This window comes from Aythya fuligula, chromosome 19 (assembly GCF_009819795.1).
Source record: "Aythya fuligula isolate bAytFul2 chromosome 19, bAytFul2.pri, whole genome shotgun sequence".
In the NCBI taxonomy this organism is placed as follows: Eukaryota; Metazoa; Chordata; class Aves; order Anseriformes; family Anatidae; genus Aythya; species Aythya fuligula.
In genome coordinates, this window is record NC_045577.1 from 2,442,922 (window position 1) to 2,461,605 (window position 18,684).

General features: G+C 44.5%; 2 protein-coding genes across 5 annotated transcripts in view; one reads left to right on the forward strand and one right to left on the reverse strand.

Annotated features, from left to right (window-relative positions):
• Positions 1 to 683: 683 nt before the first annotated feature.
• Positions 684 to 17,105, forward strand: RAB14 (RAB14, member RAS oncogene family). The gene is made up of 8 exons (XM_032200154.1): positions 684 to 884; positions 8,748 to 8,806; positions 10,080 to 10,133; positions 11,652 to 11,829; positions 12,939 to 13,005; positions 13,916 to 14,003; positions 14,332 to 14,362; positions 14,988 to 17,105. The coding sequence occupies exons 2-8, from the start codon at positions 8,755 to 8,757 to the stop codon at positions 15,163 to 15,165; spliced, it is 648 nt and encodes a 215-aa protein (XP_032056045.1). The 5' UTR covers positions 684 to 884; positions 8,748 to 8,754; the 3' UTR covers positions 15,166 to 17,105.
• A 1,073-nt stretch (positions 17,106 to 18,178) lies between these two features.
• CNTRL (centriolin) overlaps positions 18,179 to 18,684 on the reverse strand; it is a 32,930-nt gene continuing 32,424 nt past the window's right edge. For all 4 annotated transcript variants that reach the window (XM_032200287.1, XM_032200286.1, XM_032200285.1 and 1 more), the window contains one exon: positions 18,179 to 18,365. The gene's annotated coding sequence lies outside the window, so the exon portion shown is untranslated. The remainder of the gene's footprint in view (positions 18,366 to 18,684) is intronic.

An 18,684-nucleotide genomic window follows, 5' to 3' on the forward strand; every position in this document is an offset into this window, starting at 1 on the left:
GGCTACGGGGACCTCACCAGCGGGGCCGGTGTGTGGGAACTGTGACCGGACAGCAGACGTGGGCTTTGCAGCTAACGTGTGACCTACCTCGGGGTCTTTTTCTTTACAATTCATTGATTTTGGGGCTCGGAGACGTTATCTAAGGACAGAAATTGGAAAATAACCGTGAGGTGTGCTGTCAGCCCGTGAGCGCTGAGGCGGGCACGCTCCCGGCCCGCAGCCTGCCGCCATTTTCTGCCTGCCGGGGGCTGCCCGGGACCGCGTCTTTTCCCCTCAAAAACCCCACAAGTTCCCCTCATTCCTTGTGCGGGCCTCACACACGACCCCAACCGAGCAAGACGCTGCCCTGCCGGCGAGCCCCGCGTGCCCCTCGTTAATTTTTCCCCTCATTAACTCGCCGCACCCGGGGGGCTCCCGGCCCCTCCCCCTCTCCTCACCTGAGGCGGCGGCGGCGCAGCCTGAGGCGAGGCCCCGCCCCCCGCCCCGCCCGGCCCCGCCCCTCGGCGCGCTCCCGGCGCAGGGCAGGGACTGAGGCGCAGGCGCGGGCACGGGCGCGCGGCCGCCTCGCGCCTTTCCCGCCCCGCCCCCGGCGCGCTCCGCCATTGGCTGGGCCGCGGCCTCTCGCGCCCCGCTTTGTGCAGCCCGTCGAGAGTGGGAGGGGAAACCCCGTGCGCGCCGCGCCGCCATCTTGGGCCCGGGCGGGGATGGGGGCGCAGCGGAGCCGCCGGAGCTGAGCCTGAGGCAGCGGCGGCCGCAGGCGGGGACCCGCGGGGAGCCACAGCCGCACGGAGCCGCGCCGAGCAGGGCCGAGCCGGGCCGCCCGCCGCCCCACAGCCCGAAGCCGAGCGCCTCAGCGCCCAGCGGGAGGGGGGCTCCGCGGCCAGGTACTGAGGGGTCGGGGGGGGGGGCCGCGCCGCCGCCCGTGTGAGGCTCCGTGAGGTGGCGGCGAGGCCCTGCAGGCCGCGAAGGGGCGGCGGCGCCTCATGCTCCTCTTCCTCCTCCTTCTACCTCTCCTCACGCACCGGGGTAGGCCCCGAGAGGCCGTCAGGGCCCCGCGGGGTGAGGCCGGCCCGGCAGGAGCAGGCCGCTGCTGGGCACCGCCTGTGGGCCTCGGCCGTGAGGGGCCCCGGCCCTGGGGTTTGGTGGAAAAACAGCGGCGGGGGGGTGGGAGCCGTGCTGCTGCCCTCCGAGGGGTGACAGGAGCGTTCCCTGCTCGGCCTCCGTTTCCTTTTGTCAGCGCTGCTCCTGCCCAGGCAAGTTACTTTGTCACCTGGGTGCCCGGTGCCCGCTTGCACCGCATCCTTGAGGGTTCAGTGACATCTCTGCACGGTTTTGTCTTGAATTAAAATTATTCTGTGTTCTCCTTGCAGTAAAGCCAGGGAAAATGAAGTGTTTGCTTTGGGGATTTCTCAGGCCATGGCTGTATTGCTTTGGGGGAGGTTACATGGTGTGAGCTCTCTAGGCCTTTGAAGCATTGTGGCTCTTGGTTTTCAAATATAAAACCGTGCCTTGGTGCATAATGTAGGTGCTTTGTATCCCACATCACTTCAAACCCCACGAAGGAAGTCTTAGCTCCTAGAGTTACTGGATGTCGTGATATGGGATGTGTGCTGTGGGGTCTTTCTGTTGTGGTTTGGATCAAGGGCCTCTTGTGCTGGGGCATTGCTCGGGAATGGGAAGAAGATCCCCGCCCTGGGGGACTTATTAAGCCCCATGGTGTTTAGGTACTATGATTTAACGAGGAATTTAGTGGTTTTCTGTAGGGATTTAAACAAGTCATAAATCTGAGCTGAAGGAAGAATTTCCTGTTTTTACTTTTTTTTTTTTTTTTAAAGAAAAAGTTACTGTAAAGAACAGTAGTCTGAAAGCAAACCTGTTCTACTGGAGGTACCAGGATTCAAAATGTAAATTGGACCTTTAAAGTCACTTGCTCACCTTATGCATCCAATGGAACCTAATTATGATTCTTTCTCATTTTTTTGCTGTATCTTACTGGAACAAAGGAGGTACACCTTAATTTTGTTCTAAAACCTTATTTTATTTTTCCCCCTAAGGTGATGACTCCAAACAGTTGCATGTTGTTCTGATTTCTGAGACTGAGAACAGAACTCTTCTGGTTTTTGTGTATACAGTCCCTAAGCTTATCTGATATCTCTGGAACTTCGTTCCTCTGCTGCCAGGACAGACACGTGGTACAGGTTAGACTCTTATAGGAAGAGGAAACTAGGATAAATGAAGACATACAAATGGATAAACAACCATGGCTAAGAGAATGGACATCGGAGAAAGTGCTCTTACTGATGAGGACAGGTATGCAATATTTAATTTAGCTGCAGTGCTAGGGTGTGGTTAGCAAGAAATGATGTGTGCGCATGTGAATGCAGGAAGCGTAGGAAATAAAATGGCAGAACTTGATAGGGTGTGAAACCATTTAGAGGATAACCAACACGGTCTGTGTGCAGCCGGACAGCTGCTGAGCAATGAGCGAAGATGGCGTGAAACCTTGACTTTATTGTAAATCAAGGCTGAGGCTCTCTAAAAAGGAAGAATGTAAAACCTGTGAATTCTTTAGAAGTACTCGCTAGACCTCAGGCTGAGTTAGCGTGTTTAACATGATGAAAGAATACAGCAAATACATTTATTCCAAAAACAGCTTGAAAGAAGGCTCTGCATAGCAGCAAGCTCATTAGTCTGAGCCCCGAACATGCAGGCCTTGTGCACTTTCAAAAAGAAGTGGACATGGAAGTAATAAGGAAATACAAAGTGATTTTCAAAAGCAGTTCATAAGACGCTTGCTGGGCTGCTATCACTGGAGATCAGTTCAGCCAGATTTACTTGTGCTTGGCTTTATCAGATGCTTGCTGAAGTCCAATCAGGGTAACTAGAGAGGATGACTCTGGAAGAACTGAAGAACGAGTAAGAAACTGGCCAGCAGGAAGTAATCCTGTGAAAGAGAAAGTGTTGGGCTGCTAACAGCCTGCTCACAGGACTCCTCGGGGATCAGTCTCAGAAGAAGGTGGGCTTTTCAGTAACAAGCATACTAAAACCCCAGTAGAGGAGGGGGTGGAAAACAACAGGTTAGCTGGGGGGGCATTCTCTTAAAGTGGGCTGAGATGTTTATATGTTTAGGAAGACCTAAATCTCCTTGGTGCATGGAGGTCATAGAACTGCAATGAAATGTTAACAGTACCTTGGAGCTTGCTATGGACTCACGAGGAATTCACCAATTGGGTGTATTTGATAACAAAACTGTTATTACTTTGCAGTGTGGTGTGTCGTTACAGGAGATGACAATTGATGCTATTATAGACTGTATTTCCAGCAGCCCTCTAAAGGTACCAGTTAGACTGCGTTGTTTGGTGTATTTGATAAAAGTCTTTATCGGGAACAGTAAAATAATGAGTTGAAACAATTCTGCCTCTCACTAGATTTCCCTCACTCCCCTCTGCCCACTTGTATCGATCTCTTCTCAGTGTTCATTGTGAATTAATGTCAGAGTAAACATGCAGGGAAAAGAAGGGAGATTATGCACTGGGGAAGCTCATGACTACCTGTTAGTTTTGTGTAGAGATCTACAATCTGTTCTAAATAATAGTGGTTGTACACAGTTCCCCTTATGACTAATATTTTTTCCAAATGTAAAAAGATGATAGCTTTTTTTTTAAAGTCGTTTCTGTTTTTGGATATGATACAGTGGCATCCTCTTTTATAGAGGGAAACTGAACTGCCCTCTGAGTTTCTCTTCTGTCGCGTATCCCTGAGGAATGACCAAAAGAACACCTGGATGGCCAGATGATATTAAAAAACCCCACAAAACTTCAGACTAACTAAACTGTGGTCATCTGGCTGCAGGGCGGTATGTTTTGAAGGAGAACCTGTAATACTCAGACTGTCCTGAGCTGGAAGCTGACACCTCTGCAGACAGCTATCGCTTCTGTGTGGGTTGACCAGCTAATGGATTCAGCACATGCAGCGTCTAATAAAACCTGTGATTACAGGTTCTCGTCTCTTCTAATAACACACTGTTTCTTGCTCAGCATAATGCTATGAAAATTCTCCATGCAAATGACATCCAGTGAAGGCTTGAAATGGGCTATGTCCTTGAGCTAAGCTCTGAGGAACCGCATGGCTCTCATGGAAGCTGCTGTGGCTGTAATTAGCAGCAGCTGGGTGCATCTGAGATTGGTGGTAGTGCACCTAGAAGTACCTTGTTTCAGTTTGTATGGGTGGGTGCTTGTACTTAGAATAAGGCGTTAGTGAGATGGCAAAATGCTGGTGTAGTGCTTGGTTAGAGGAAGAAATACAGGTGTTGCTAGCATCTAGTAAGGTCACCTTCCCTTGTTTTTAAACAAAAAAAGATATACAGAAAATGGATTGTGGTGACACTGTTGGGAAAAAAAAAATCTATTCCTAACTGCAATGCAGAAATTAATTGGAGAGGTTTTGAAGCTAGCAAAACCGTGTGTAGAGTAAAACGTGATCCTCTGGCTTGTTGCTGTTCTGGAATAATGCTCTGAGCTCTGGGGAAGCTTCACCTCTGAAAAGCAGCCAGGGCTTGGTCTGAGTTGGCAGACTTTCTTGGAAGAAAGATGGCAGGCAGACCAACCCTCCAGCCCCAACCTCTGCTTTCTGGTACAAGTAAGCCTGGGGTTGGTTAACCCTGGTACCGTGCTGTGTAACAGCAGCAGTGGCTGCAGGTAAGTTGGGTGCCAGTCCCGTGGCTCTTCCTACCAGCACGGCCGCTCCATGCTCCTACCCCTCAGAGGACAGCTCCAAACCCCTGTATTGGGAACGGAGAGATTGCGAGCGTCTGGAGGGCTGTGAAGTGGGAGTGGAGCACCAGTTCCTACAGATGGCTGAAGCAATCAACAATATTAATTAACCCTTAGTATTAATATGTAGCTAATGTTCTGTAGTTATGGAATTTTGTTGTGCACCAACCTTGTCTGGGCTTCCTTCTCCATCTGTGGGAAATGCTGAGCTTGTAAACTTTAAGGCTGAATTTTTCATGTGTCTTCTGTGTGTTGTCACACTTCAGCCCCTTCATCAGAGAACATTTCAGGTCCACCTTCATTTTTAGACCTTGAATATGTTACAGCAGGGGTTGTTGTGCGTGTCTACCTAGTGAAGTAACGGGGTGATGTAAAATCGTGAAAAGCTTGAAATGTGTTACTACTAGCAAGGTTCTGTCCCGTTAAGGAGATTAAAATGCTGTTAGCTGCAAGGTGGAATAGTTTAATCCCAGATGATTTACTTAATGTCTATAACTCTCGCTTAATATTTTCATTTCTGCTGCATGATTCATCTTTAAACAGAGGGGAAAAAAGGGATGTCAATTTTATTCCATGATTTCAGTGTAGTTTGGATTCCAGCTTATCCTCATTGGAATTTGAATGTTAAAAGCCTTTTTAAAGAGGCCATCTGTTCCTCGGGAAAGATTCCTGACCTTAGTATTAATTTGGAGCATTTCAGCATCTTTTCTGTAGCATGACCCTTGGAATAGATTTACTAAAGCATTGCTTTATTGCTCAGTTTAACTCCAGAAACTGTTTAAACTTCGTATCCATCTCTGCAAGCTTTCAATACATCTGTCATACACAGCAACTTCTCCCTGAACTATGGGGGACTTGAGAGAACCTCCAGGCTCATGGCTTCAGTGCATCTCAGTATTGCTGCTGATCTCTTAAAGCTGTGGAAACAGCACGTTAGCTTAGCACCCAGTGGGGTCTGTGGTGCATCTCCCCTCCACGAGGAGCCTAACATCACTCTAAGAAGGAGGATAAAGTTCTTGCAGTGAATGTGGCTTGAAGTCAGCTAGGAAATGGGTGGGAAGGGGTAACTGACTTTGTTGCCAAGCACAGAATTCGGTTTTCTAGCTTTCACTTTGAAGTGGGAACTGATTTTGATGCATATGTTGCAAAGCAGTGACAGTTTCTTTTATACAGAAATAGCTTAGTTACAGAATTTGTTACTTAAAGACCTTAACAAAAACTGACACACCTCAGCAAGCAAAGAGTCCAGTAAACAGAAGTGTTGTGATATAGCTTGCACAGGGGTCCTGGTTTGTCCACTCTTTTTTTAAAAAAAAAAAAAAAAAAAGTCTTCCCCCACCTTGCAGCAGTGCTTTTTTGAAAGCTTGGGTAGTGAGACATGTGCCCTTCACTTGCTACATACTGCCTTATTGTGAAGTCAGGTGTTTAAAAACATTAACCTTGGAGTATTCCTGAGTACTTAGCATTCCTTAGCCAAGGAATTGGGATTGTGAGGGAAGAGGGGGCAATGGCATTTCTGCAGGACAAGTTTAATCCCTGCATGAGCAGCTCTCTACCTTGAAACATGCAGCACTGCACTACCAAACCCCTGTAAGTCAGCAGATGCTACCACCTGTACGCGTCCCGTAGCTACTGCCCAGAACAACACTGCCCTTCCGACGGGATGTGTGTTAGTGCTTCTGAGCTCTTCAGCTTTCTTGCTGTGCTGTGGCTGCAGCACCTACTTGCTTTGAAAAACAGTGTAGTTCACACTGTCTTCCTGAAGGGCTTGCACATATGAATTGGTCTATTTAAGCTTTTTTGTACTTCACGGACATACCTCCTAGTTCAACTCTCTGCCTGAAAAATGGATCAAGACGTGAACTGAGCCCTGCCAGCTGTACTTAGAAAGCAGGCGGCCAGTTAAAAGGACCTGCAGGAACGAGTGCGCTGGATCAGAAGCTGCTTGTGGGCTGAAGGCTGCTGCTACTGGGACATCTTGGAGAAGAGGAGGAACACGTGGAGATGGACTCAGAAATCTTGAAGTACAGTTTGTTTCAGCAGTGTCACAGTAACTTGGATTCTAACCAGCAGTTACTTGTCAGCATTTGCCAGAGTTGGAAATAACCGGTGCCTCTGCTGAAGCTCTTACTGTAACTCTGGATCTTTCACTTCCAGGAGATATAGCACTGCAGTTGCTGCCTTGCTCCACAGCGGACAAAGGGCAGCGCGTTGTCAGTTGTGGGTGTGAATCCTTACCCAGGAGAGCAGTAAAAGCGCTCTGAGCAGCTGCTGCTCAGATTGAGACCTGGGGGTGGTGGCTGTGTGGGCCGGCTGCACGCGGCTTCCCCTTGCTGCCGTGGAGGAACTTCCTCTGAAACTCGCTCGATGGAAACGACCGGTCTTGAAACCAGTGCGGCACTTCCTCTGGAATTGTTTTTGCCAACATGGACAAGAATTACCCCCCAAAACAGTCTTGTGTTTGCTATTAGGCTTGGTTTAATAGGATAGTGTGTGTGTACGTTTAGGGCTGAGTGTCGATGTTTTGGTTATGGCTTGGGAGAGAAGGCCTTGAATTCCCAGATCTTGAGCAAAGCACGGAGGAAAGGTGCAGATAGTACAAACCCTTCCTACCTACCTGCTGCAGCCGTCCCTCCTCCAAGGTCTCGATAGGAGTGTTTGCTTTAAACCTCAGCCGGGCGACGCAGCGGCTGTTGGCTGTGTGCTGCAAATGAGATTTCTTGTCAGTCACCTTTCTTGTGGCTGCAGGTCGGTGCTGGGGGTTAATCTTGGCTGAGGAAACACTAGTTTGCTTTTGAAAAAGGTACAGGCTTGTAAGCTTTCCTGTGTTTTCAATTCTTTGCAATACTGCTTCAATTTGTCATGTGGATGATACATGGCTGAATAGAAACCTTCCTAGGCTGAAGCCATGTTCTGTATTACAAGTACTGCTGTGCTGCTGGCCGGCTGCCATGCAGGAACAGGAAAGGAAATGGTGAATTCCTAGCAGAAATCTTCGTTTGCTGAACTGATCACCCCTATAACTCTTAACTTAAAACCTGGGACAAAAGTGGGTGTTTCTCTGCAAAATGACAAAGGTGAATCTGGGCAGTACAGACTCACGGTTGTGCTAGCTGATGTTAGCTGGCAAGTCCGTTCATGTGGCTGCAGCCAGTTCCAGTTCCTTCTACACAGGAAAATTCTGGAATATTGAAAGTACTTAACCCGAATCTAACTTCAGTGCTGTCATATCCACTGTGGAACATAGACTAGTGAGTAAATCTTACAGGACTGGTAAGCTATACTATTTAAAAAAAAAAAAAAAAAAGCTGCTAAGCCTTGCTGTAATGCAGTGCTGCTGTGCTAACCAAGCCGCAGCTGTGTGACTAACTTCCTGAACATCTGACTTGTGGCTTCAGCTGCTTTTCGGACCTGGGCATGTAGAAGTCCAGTGAAGGCTGCTGCAGCATTCCTGTGCTGTCTTAATTAGTGATTCTTACCTGTTGGAGGCAAACTGCACTGTTTCCTTTGCTTCTGCTGCAAGTCTCAAGTGTGGTACTAGTTCCAAATTGCTGGTTTTGTTAATCCTCTGCAGTCTTTTCTTTTGGAGTCGGACTTTATTTTCAGTTCCCATCAGCTATTTGGTTGGTGAGTGCTGGTTTACTCAGTGACTGTGTGCAAATCAAGAAGCTCCTGGAGCTTTTCAACAGCTTGAAGTTTTTCCTGATAAAGCTGAATGAGTACTAAGAGCGTGTTTCTGTTGAGAGTTCTGGCTGATAGAGGTTCAGAGCAAATGATACAGGAGTCTGGCTGGAATGGCTCTGGCACTGACTCAGTGACTGGGGAAGTACAACAACACTTGAATGTGAAAGATAGTTGGGGGAGGGAGAGGAAGGGTGTTTTTCTTTGCTTGTATAAGCTAAATCGGGTGATTTGGGCTGAGTTTAGTGAATAAGTAGCAGTTCTGATCTTTTTTTTTTTTTTTTTTTTTTTTAGTGCCACAATGGCAACTGCACCTTACAACTATTCCTACATCTTTAAGTACATCATTATTGGTAAGTATGAAGTGGACACATGCCTGTCGGTGCTTGTATCTGTGATCCTGCCTACAAACCCTGTGCCTGACTGTTGACTTCTGTTGCATGTTATCTGCTGTAGCATTAATTCTTCCAGTCCAACTTGTCCAACCTCAGTCCCTCACAGATCGCCATGCTTGCCCTGAAACTGCAGCCACCGACAACGTAAAGGCAAATATTTTTGTGTGCTGGTACAACTGGTGCCAAGCAGACTGGGGCAAGTACCAAAGAATATTCTGTAGAGTTCACTTTATTGCTGAGGTCCTCAGCAAATCGCTGCTCTTCTTGATATACTTCAGTGTTCTTGAACATCTTCCCTGCTGGGGCTGTGGCACTTAGCCCCTTGCACAGCACTAGAGGAAAAAAGGGTTCTAAAAACTTATGCGTGTTGTCCCTGAATCAGGCTTACATTTAGGAGAATCTATAAATGCCCTGGAAATGGGAAGAGCTTCTGTGATGGCTTCTCAGATACGTGGGTTCAGGTTCGCTATAGCACTGTTACTGCCTCAAAGGTCTTAAATATTTTTGGAGACAACCCAAGTGCCAACTAAAATCCCTTGCTTTAGGCTTATAAGCTTTGTTAGGCTATATTTGTGTGTTGGAAAGGTGGCTTTCACCTGCAGCTTCCTTGATATTTAGAGCCAGCAACTTGATTGCGTTTATTACTTGGCTGGAAGAACTGGTATTGCTGTTAATTGTTTAATTCTTAATGATCTTGCGTATGTGGCAGTGATGTGCAATCTTGTAAAGGTGTGTGAGTCGGGGTGCTGTGACAGCGTCAGCCAGTGGAAAAGTGGTACTAAAGATCTTGCTGTCTCTCACTGTGGGTGTTGTGTAAGGGGATCAGTGGAAATGAGGCAATTTCTTGGTGTGTTCTGGTTGCCTGTCAGCATTTTTGATGTGCTTACCAGCAGCTGGAGGTGACAGGAGGAGGGCAGGCACTTGAAATGTGTGTTGCACTTCTACTTCTTGCAGGTCAGCTTGCAACCTGCTGAAACAGTTGTGAAGTCAGTAATGCAGGCGGTCTCTGTGTGCTTCTGTTCCGCCCTTGCTTGCAAACCTGCACCTGTGACCAAAATTGCAGTGTGAAAGTTGATAACTTCTACGGGCTGTAGCCAGGCATAGGATGCTGCATACCAGAGCTGAGGGAGGACTGGCTGCCTGTGTCTGTGCTCTTGTTGTGTGCAGTGAACAAAATGGACTTCTTGTGACAAAGATGTGGTGTCAGCCTTAACTGTTCTTTCTGTAACAGGGGACATGGGTGTAGGAAAGTCCTGTTTGCTTCACCAGTTCACAGAAAAGAAATGTGAGTATAAATTCACAATATTTATTCAAACTGGTGTACTTCGTCCCTCTTTCCTGCCTTTCTGCTTCTGTCATGCACGAGCTTGCTGCATTATCTTTCTGAACCTAGGTTTGTTTCTAACCATATGATTGTATGCTACTTGCTCAGATTTGTTTGTTTCTGACTCCTGCAAATAGGGAACAAAATGCTGATGTAGTAATAGCAAGAGCGCTGCTTCAGTCCTAACTGAGTGGTGGGAAGACCGCGTCCATTTTCATAGCTCTTCCAGGGAACTGTGATATGAAACAAAGTGAGATTTATTGTCTGAAATGTGCCTGCATTTAATATTGGTATAGCTTGAACACGGAGTTGTCGTTTTTAAACATGAAGGAATTAAAGGGGGGGGGACAGTTTATTTTTCTTTGTTTGCAGGCTTAAGTAGCATTATTCTCTGTAGTTGCTGTGACTCATGACACTGGGACTGCCCTGCGTGATGGTGATTAAGGCTTACTGCGTTCCATCTCCACTGTAATGTTTCCTCATGTATGATATCACAGCAAATTAACAATTATCTTCAATTCTTCTCACCACTGTGCATTGCATCAGAGTGTGCAGTAGCTCTTGAACTCTTGACTTTCCTGTAGCTCACACTCAGTGGATAAGTCTGTAGTTATCTGTTAATACAACGTTGGTCTTTATCCTGCACCACTCTAGATGTGACAATGTGTGTACAAGCTGTGCTTTAAATATTCTTATTTTCCAGTAGAAAGTGGGCTCTTTTAATTAAAATTCCAGATAACCCCATTATTTAGATGCTACTTTGCATATAGTTAAATTTATGAACGGGTGGTTCCGTGTTTTTTTTTAATTCTTGAAAAATATCAGCATTGAGTAGAACTTGTACAGCCAAACTAACGTGTCAAACACCTGTACTGCAGGACTCACTCTAGACAGCTTGAATGTGTGTTTGTCCTTTCTCAACTTTCTTGATCTCTTTAAAGAATTGAGGATTAATTTTTCTTTAAAAAATAAAAAGTGAAATTCTAATTAGAAGCCACTTTTTTTGGTTTTGATTTACCACATGATAGCTACTTGTGAAACTGGCTTTTTCCTGTGGACAGTCATGCTGTTACTCTATCTGAAACAACTTTGTTTTTCAAGTGTTACAGGCTTTTAACTGTATCTGGGTAGTTCTTGAAAGCTATCTTTTCCTACTGGATTAAAATAGCTAACCGTTTCTGCGAGGATGGGACAGAGAATCAACTGACTAGGTATCTTCCCATGTATACAGCTAAATGGTATCAGCAATAAGATTAATTAGAGAATTCTTCTTTTTTTTTTAACTTCTAAAAGCTAAGAACAATTCAGGAAATCACTTTATTCCTGGTTAAGCAATACGGTTTAGTTACTGTAGCTGTGAAAAGTCTCTCAGAGACTGAAAGTGTAGTCAGCATAACCAAACTGATGGCAGTAAGATCTCTGCAACAAGGAGACCTCATGCTGGAAGGATCTGATCTTCCCTCTTACTTTTCATGACAGTTATGGCGGACTGCCCCCACACAATTGGTGTTGAATTTGGCACAAGAATAATTGAAGTCAGTGGCCAAAAAATTAAACTACAGATCTGGGATACAGCAGGACAAGAGCGATTCAGGGCTGTCACACGAAGCTACTACAGAGGAGCAGCTGGAGCTCTCATGGTCTATGACATTACCAGGTAAGATGCTGCTGACACTTGTATCTGTGTGCTTCAGAAGCTATTTGGGTGTTGCAGCCTTCTACTTACTGTCTTCTCTGACCTCTTGACTTCATTTAAAGGACTCTGTGTTGGGATGTTGTGCATGAAGCTTATTACATTTCTTATATGAATACTTTTTAAGCATTTAAAAAGCTGAAAATGAAACACAGGGAACGAAGTGAACTGCTTTTCTTGGAAAACTTCACTGCTGACAAGCCGTAAGGGTCTTGCAATTTCAGGTCTTGGCTGCCTGTGTTGAAGTTGGCTAAAGAACTGGCTTTCCCCTTGGAATTACCCCTCAGTGTATGGATTTTTATCTTCCTGGTGATGGAGGGAGGCAGAGGATTCCTGCTGCTTGCCTGGCAGGAATGTTCTTAGAGTAGGCATAGGACAGAATATATTACTTCTACTGCAGTGGGCTGTGTAAACATGCTCAGTGTTCTCTCAGTACGTAGGAATTGGAGGACGAGCCTGCGGAGAGGCCCCGGAGTCAGACTTCAATAAAAGGAGACCATATAGAAGCTATCCCATTCTCCTTTCACAAATGACAATGAAAGATACTACTAAAAGAATAATTAGATGTGCAACATGAAGTACTTCTGCCTTCACATCTCCCATCTTCCTTTGAGGCTGTTCTTGATATTCTGCAAGCACCTCTTGTTTTCACATATAGGTGTATCGCCTGTTTGCTTAAATCTCAAGTAAAAAGCAAATTACCTCATGTACTGTCTGTTACCAGAGCTCCCTACTACTCTACAGGGCTCTGAAAGAGTATCTGACAGGAAATCCTTTGGTGTTTTATACAACAGTGTGAGTGGTGTCCTTGTGAAGAGTGTAGTACTGCTACGTACTGGAAGTGGGAATTGGCCTGTCTGTCTGTCTGCTGTTTGTGTTGCAAGAGTTGTTCTGTAGCTTGTTGAAATCTTGGTGCAAGTCCAAACAAGATGCTGCTGTTTCTTTGTTCTTGAGGTGGGGAGAGGATTAGGTATGATGTGTTAGTGTGGGTAATGGATGCTAACTGTACTGTTGGCTCTGAAGTATTTTAAAAATTCTGTAGCTAAAACCTGTGCTCACTTGATTCTTTGCAGAAGAAGTACGTATAATCACTTAAGCAGCTGGCTGACAGATGCAAGGAATCTCACCAATCCAAATACTGTAAGTTGGACTCTACTTAGCTTGAAATCAAGGTTGATTATCTCAAAGCGAGAGTTAGAAGGCTTGTGCCAAAGCATCTGGAGTGGTCACGGTGTTGTTTAGAAGAAGCTGCCTGTGCTTCTCAACTACTTAGTTCCAAGTTACCCTCATGTCCCCACCCTGCAGTACACTGGTAACTCTTCCCTTACTGTAATCGCTACAAAAGCGTAGGCTCCTCTGTAGGAAAATGATGATGGTTTCTTCCAAGAATCTTGCTCTGCTTTACTTGCTTTTTGGGGCCTATTTTCAGCAGTTGGAGACCAAAATTATGGTCACTTCTGAACAATCCTTAACTTCTGTTACTATTTCACCTTGCCTTGGTGGTGGTAATGAAGTGAATTCGCGCTCGTCTTAGACTGGAATGTAAATTAAACCTCAAAAAAAGCTGTCCAGGTTTCTGGAGGGGTGGGGAGGGAAGAAGGTTCTTCTGTGTCTGTTTGACTAAACAATGAAGTTGTCCTTCAGTCTTTTGTGAATAACTCTGAAATACTTTATAACCAAGCTCATGGGAAGACTCTTACTGTGGTGAAAGAACTGCTAAAGATTCTGGCTAGACTAGCAGGTAACTAAACGAAAGCAAGAAGTGTGGTTTGGAGTACAACTTTTCATGCATAAAGAGTAGGAGTACTGCTTTTTCTTATGACTACCTCATGAGAACAGATTAAAGAACTTGAAAGTGGCAGCAGGGCACTAAGCCTGACTGCATAGAAGGGGGCACTGCTAGAACAGTGTCTTCCTGAAGATGCACGGGTATTGTAGCAGCACTTTTCTGAACACTTCATTTTTCTTCTTTTCATCTTGTAATAAAGGGGTTACTGGGGAAAAAGATAATAAGCCTTTTCTCAGACTAATTTTCTCTCTTCTGAACTAGGTGATAATCCTCATAGGAAATAAAGCAGATCTGGAAGCACAGAGAGATGTTACGTATGAAGAAGCCAAACAATTTGCTGAAGAAAATGGTGTGTCTCTTTTCTCTTGAGGTGTTACATTTCCTACAAGATAGCGATGTTAAAGTGAATCCTCACCCTTGATAGATGCAAGCTTTCACTTCCAAAGTAACGTAGTTATATGTACAAACTTCTACTGTGCCTCAAATAGCCTAGATTAATTCTAACTGTGCTTGGTTTTAGAAATCAGCTTGTGTATTGATGCCTTAACTTAATACTAAATGATCTTTTATGACTAAAGTAGTCCCATGCATGCAATCTGAAAGTCATAGAAGGTGACTGACTGGAGGCTATTTGAAGTGTATTATGCATTGACAGTTAAACTTCTGTTTCTGAACAGGTTTATTGTTCCTTGAAGCAAGTGCAAAAACGTAAGTTACTTCTGTTTAGAGTTAATGTATCAGATGTGATCTGTTTAGTTATAACCTCTATATTCCTCTTAAATATAGCCGTGAGGTTCAGTTGTTGTAAGGTTTTACAAGTGGAAGCACTTTTAAATTGTCTTAGTGTAAGGTAAGGGTAGCCTGACAGAACACAAGGAATAGCATCTCCAGACATGCTAATAAATATGGTTCTGAGTGGCACGTGTTTTAATGGAACCTTTTAAACAAAAAGGTTTGACTAATTGACTAACAATCACTCCAGTGTGTTGTAGCCTCTTTGAAACTCATTGTGTACATGTGGCTCAGTGCCTTAGCTTATTTTTGATATCCTGTGTTTTGGGATGGAGTGGTGTTCAGGGCTACTCCAAGCAGATTTACAGGCTAGGGAGTGAATTACCGTATCAGAAATTGTCCTGCAGATGAACCATTAAACTTCATGCATGTGCTTTAAGTACCGTAAGCTTTTCTTTCTTGAGAAAAGAGGAGCAGGGTAGCAACAGCTTTCACTTGGTGACCTGTCAAATCCCAGCAAGGGTGTCTAGCCAGCTGCCTCCATAGCCTGCTTTGCTGTGCTGAAGTGTAACCTAAATAACTCCCGCTGCTCTCTTCGTAGTGGAGAGAATGTTGAAGATGCATTCCTGGAGGCTGCCAAGAAAATCTACCAGAATATCCAAGATGGAAGCCTGGATCTGAATGCTGCAGAATCGGGTGTACAGCACAAACCATCGGCTCCGCAGGGGGGGCGACTAACCAGTGAACCCCAGCCCCAGAGAGAAGGCTGTGGCTGCTAGTGACCTCTGTTTCATGGCTTCATTTCTGACCTTTCACCTGTCTGTTGGGAGCAGTGCTTTTGATTGCTTCCCTGTCTTCTGTACATCTTATTGGGTTTAATTAAAACTGAAACAAGTTTAACACAATACTAAACTGCTAAACAACTTTAGATGTAATCAGGTTATCAAAGGCAAGTAGAGTAATAAAACCTCTCCTGCATGGTAAATCTAGAAGTTTTTTTTCCTTGATTGTCCTTGTGATAGTGTCACAGATACGTAATTTAAACTGAGCACTGATGCTGGACTCATGATTTTACACTTTCGCAGGGCTTTGTCTTGTACGGTTTAATTTTATGGTTCTTCAGCCTTTCTTCCCCACCTCTAACTGTGTAGAGCTGTCCATAGTAAAGGATAAGTTTTTTGCTGTGAAATGACTTCTGATGGTAGAAAGGGGCTCTGTAACGATGTGCTTGTTGAAAGAATTCCCTGTGGTGTGCATGTGGGGGGCAGGGGTGGGCTGGCACAGGAGTGTACAACTTGCACAGGGAAACAAACCATTCATTCTTGTGCTCATAGCTTTACATCATTTTTTGCCACTTTTATCCTTTACATTTGTTAACAGAACGTAAATATGTATAAAATTTGAAGGAACTGAGCTAACAGTTAAATACATCCTGTGTATATGATTTTAATGAAGAAAATGATTACTGGCATTAGAACAGTATATAAGAAAGTATCAGTTTGTACAGTATGACCTATATGTGGCCACATGCCCCCTCCGTACAGATATAGGTGTAACTGCAGTTCACTAACATAGGCTTAACTCCTCGGTGTTGACAGTGGACATTGTGCTGGGGGAACTCTAATCCCAATGCAGAAATTAACACTAGTGGAATCTGTCGTTCATCTTTGCACTGTGGTATATCTATGCCATTTTATTAATCCTGTTCTGTGCAATCAGCAGTGTGCTAACCTGCTTTCTTCTTCTGTAAGCATTTTGCATTATTGGGCTTCATTACCTGCCTTGCAATGTATACAAAGGCTGGTTCTCTTGCACACCTTATGCTTTTATACCTTTAACTTTTTCAATGGTCAGATACTGAACTGGACAGTCAAAACAACGTGCTCTCCAGGGATTTTTAGCTACTGTTGTATTTTAACAGTACCAAGTGAGGGTTCCTTTTAAGACTTGGGCTTCTTCAGAGAGTACATGCTTAACAGGGTGATACAACCCGTATTTATAAAGGGGAGACGTCAAGTGGTGACCATGCACATGTGGATTTTGTAGAACTGCATGTGGGGTTTACTATGTTGTCAGAATTAAATGTGTTGCTCTCTATGCAGTACTGTATTTTACATGCAGCTTCACTTGGAAAACATCAAATATGACTTCAAAATGGAAGGGGGTAAGTGTTTAACTGATCAAATGTCCAACCTCTAGTCTTACTGCAGTGTTTAAAATACAAAGTAGTCCTAAAATCTCTCTCTAGACACTAAAACTATACAATGTTCAGACTTGTAAGTCAACAGTGGTACCAGAGTATTGTACAGTCAATGTTAAATAAAAAGCCAAAACTGGAATGTGCAAACCATAGGATTTGGGTAACTTGTGCACTGTCCCTTTGTTTTGTCTGGTAGTCTTTTTTTTCTTAAACTAATATTCTTAAATAGATGGCTATGTTCAAATCTACAGCTAAAGTGTCCTGCTTAAACCAAGGTTGCACCACAAAGGGTTTGCCCAGGGACCATGACCTGCTGCTGATAAGAAGTTTGGAAGTAAATGTTCTAATGACTACAGCTTGTTGAGGTGCAATACCTGTATTCCCAGAATAAGTTACAGTAGGTCTTATTGTTTCTGTCACAGAAAGGATTTGTTTGGACTGCTGTACTCCTCATTTGATGTAACAATGCTATTAATCTAAATATTTGTAAATAAAGTACCTGTATCTAGATAAACCAGAGTGGTTTGTGTTACTTGCTCTGGCTCTCTCTGCTTCTGAGTGCTAATGTTCCTTGGGAGCTGGTTAATAGGAATTTAATAGGAAAGGAGCCCCACAGCAGTCCCTCTAGCACTGCAGCTGGCTTGCTGAAGCTGGTACCAGGCAGTTCTGCTCATGTGCAGTCAGGTCTTTGCTTTTTGAGAAGTCCCTTACTGAATTGTTGGAAGGGGGCAATTATGCAAGGTGCCCTTGCAGTGATGGCAATTGTGCTTTAATTGGTTTGTGTTAACTTAGGAGAGGCCTTCATGGTAAGAACTCTACAGGCTTAGTTTTCTGGTAGTATAAGACTGGCAAAAAAACCCAGGCCAGTGCTGAGTGTGTCACAGGGTACATTCCTAGTGAAATGTGACACTTGCTGCATTAAAAAAGGTTACATATCAATAATGCAGATAAGAGGGCAAGTTTGAGAACAACTTCAAAGCCCCTCTCAATCAAAAAGAGGGCAGTAGCTCTATACAACTCTTTCCTCAGGCTGTGTGAATGTGACAGGCCTGCTTTGCACAGAGGTGGATGTGGCTTGCTCACCTGGAGGAAGTTTGCCTGCATCTCCTAGTGCCTTGTTGCTGTCTTCAGTTACAAGATTTTTTTTAGTTAAGATCATATTGCTTGCAAATTTGAGCAGAATTAAAAACCATATCCCCATGGTTCAGAAAAGCAATACGCATCACTGTTCAGAGAAGAAAGTGCAGTAATATTCATAAAGGGTAGCCAGTAACTTCCTACCTCAATATCCCTGTTCAACAAGGTTGGCTGCCTGCAACTAGGAGAGAGGAGCTCAGGGCTTGTTTCTGCTATCCTCATCCAAGATTGAGGAACTACCACTGCTACAGCATACATACTAAGAAACAGTAGGATGAAAGGATGAAGGCAAGCACTAGACACAAATTTAAGAAAGTACTCAAAAATAGCTTTATTTGCAATATTCATGCATTTGACAACATGTAAATAACAACTGTCCTTGTTAAAAAAATTTCTTTGAAATGTAAACTGACATACCTACACTTAAATAAATGTTTTGGATATCCTTAAACCCATCTTTAAAGTTTTTTTTAAAAAACATATATACAGAAAGCTCCCTTAGTCATACAAAAACTTCACAGTACAGAGGAAGGCCTGCAGTCAGCTGTTACTGCTGGCAAATGCATTTCCTACAAAGGCTCGCAAAATATTGAGGTAGAAGTCTTCAGGAGTGGTACAGTTCCACGGAGCACAGCTGTGTATCTAGAATGCAAGTGACAGGAGGGGGTTTGCACATCAGTAATAAGAGGTGGCGGTGTATGACCAGCTCTGGCTGCGGCACAACACTGGCTTGGACAGCACAGGCCCTGGCTACAGGTGCACAGATGCTTTGCATGTCTTGAGACTTAACTCCTGCTGTGTGGCAGGATACTAGAAGTAGCTGTAGGTGTGCTTAAAGCTTTTCTTCTCTCTACTGAGCACTGATGTATGGCAGCTCTTGAATTATTTTTTATTTAAATCATTACCACAGAATCATTAGAAGCAGAATAGGAATGCTTTCGTTTAGCTGAAGACAACATGG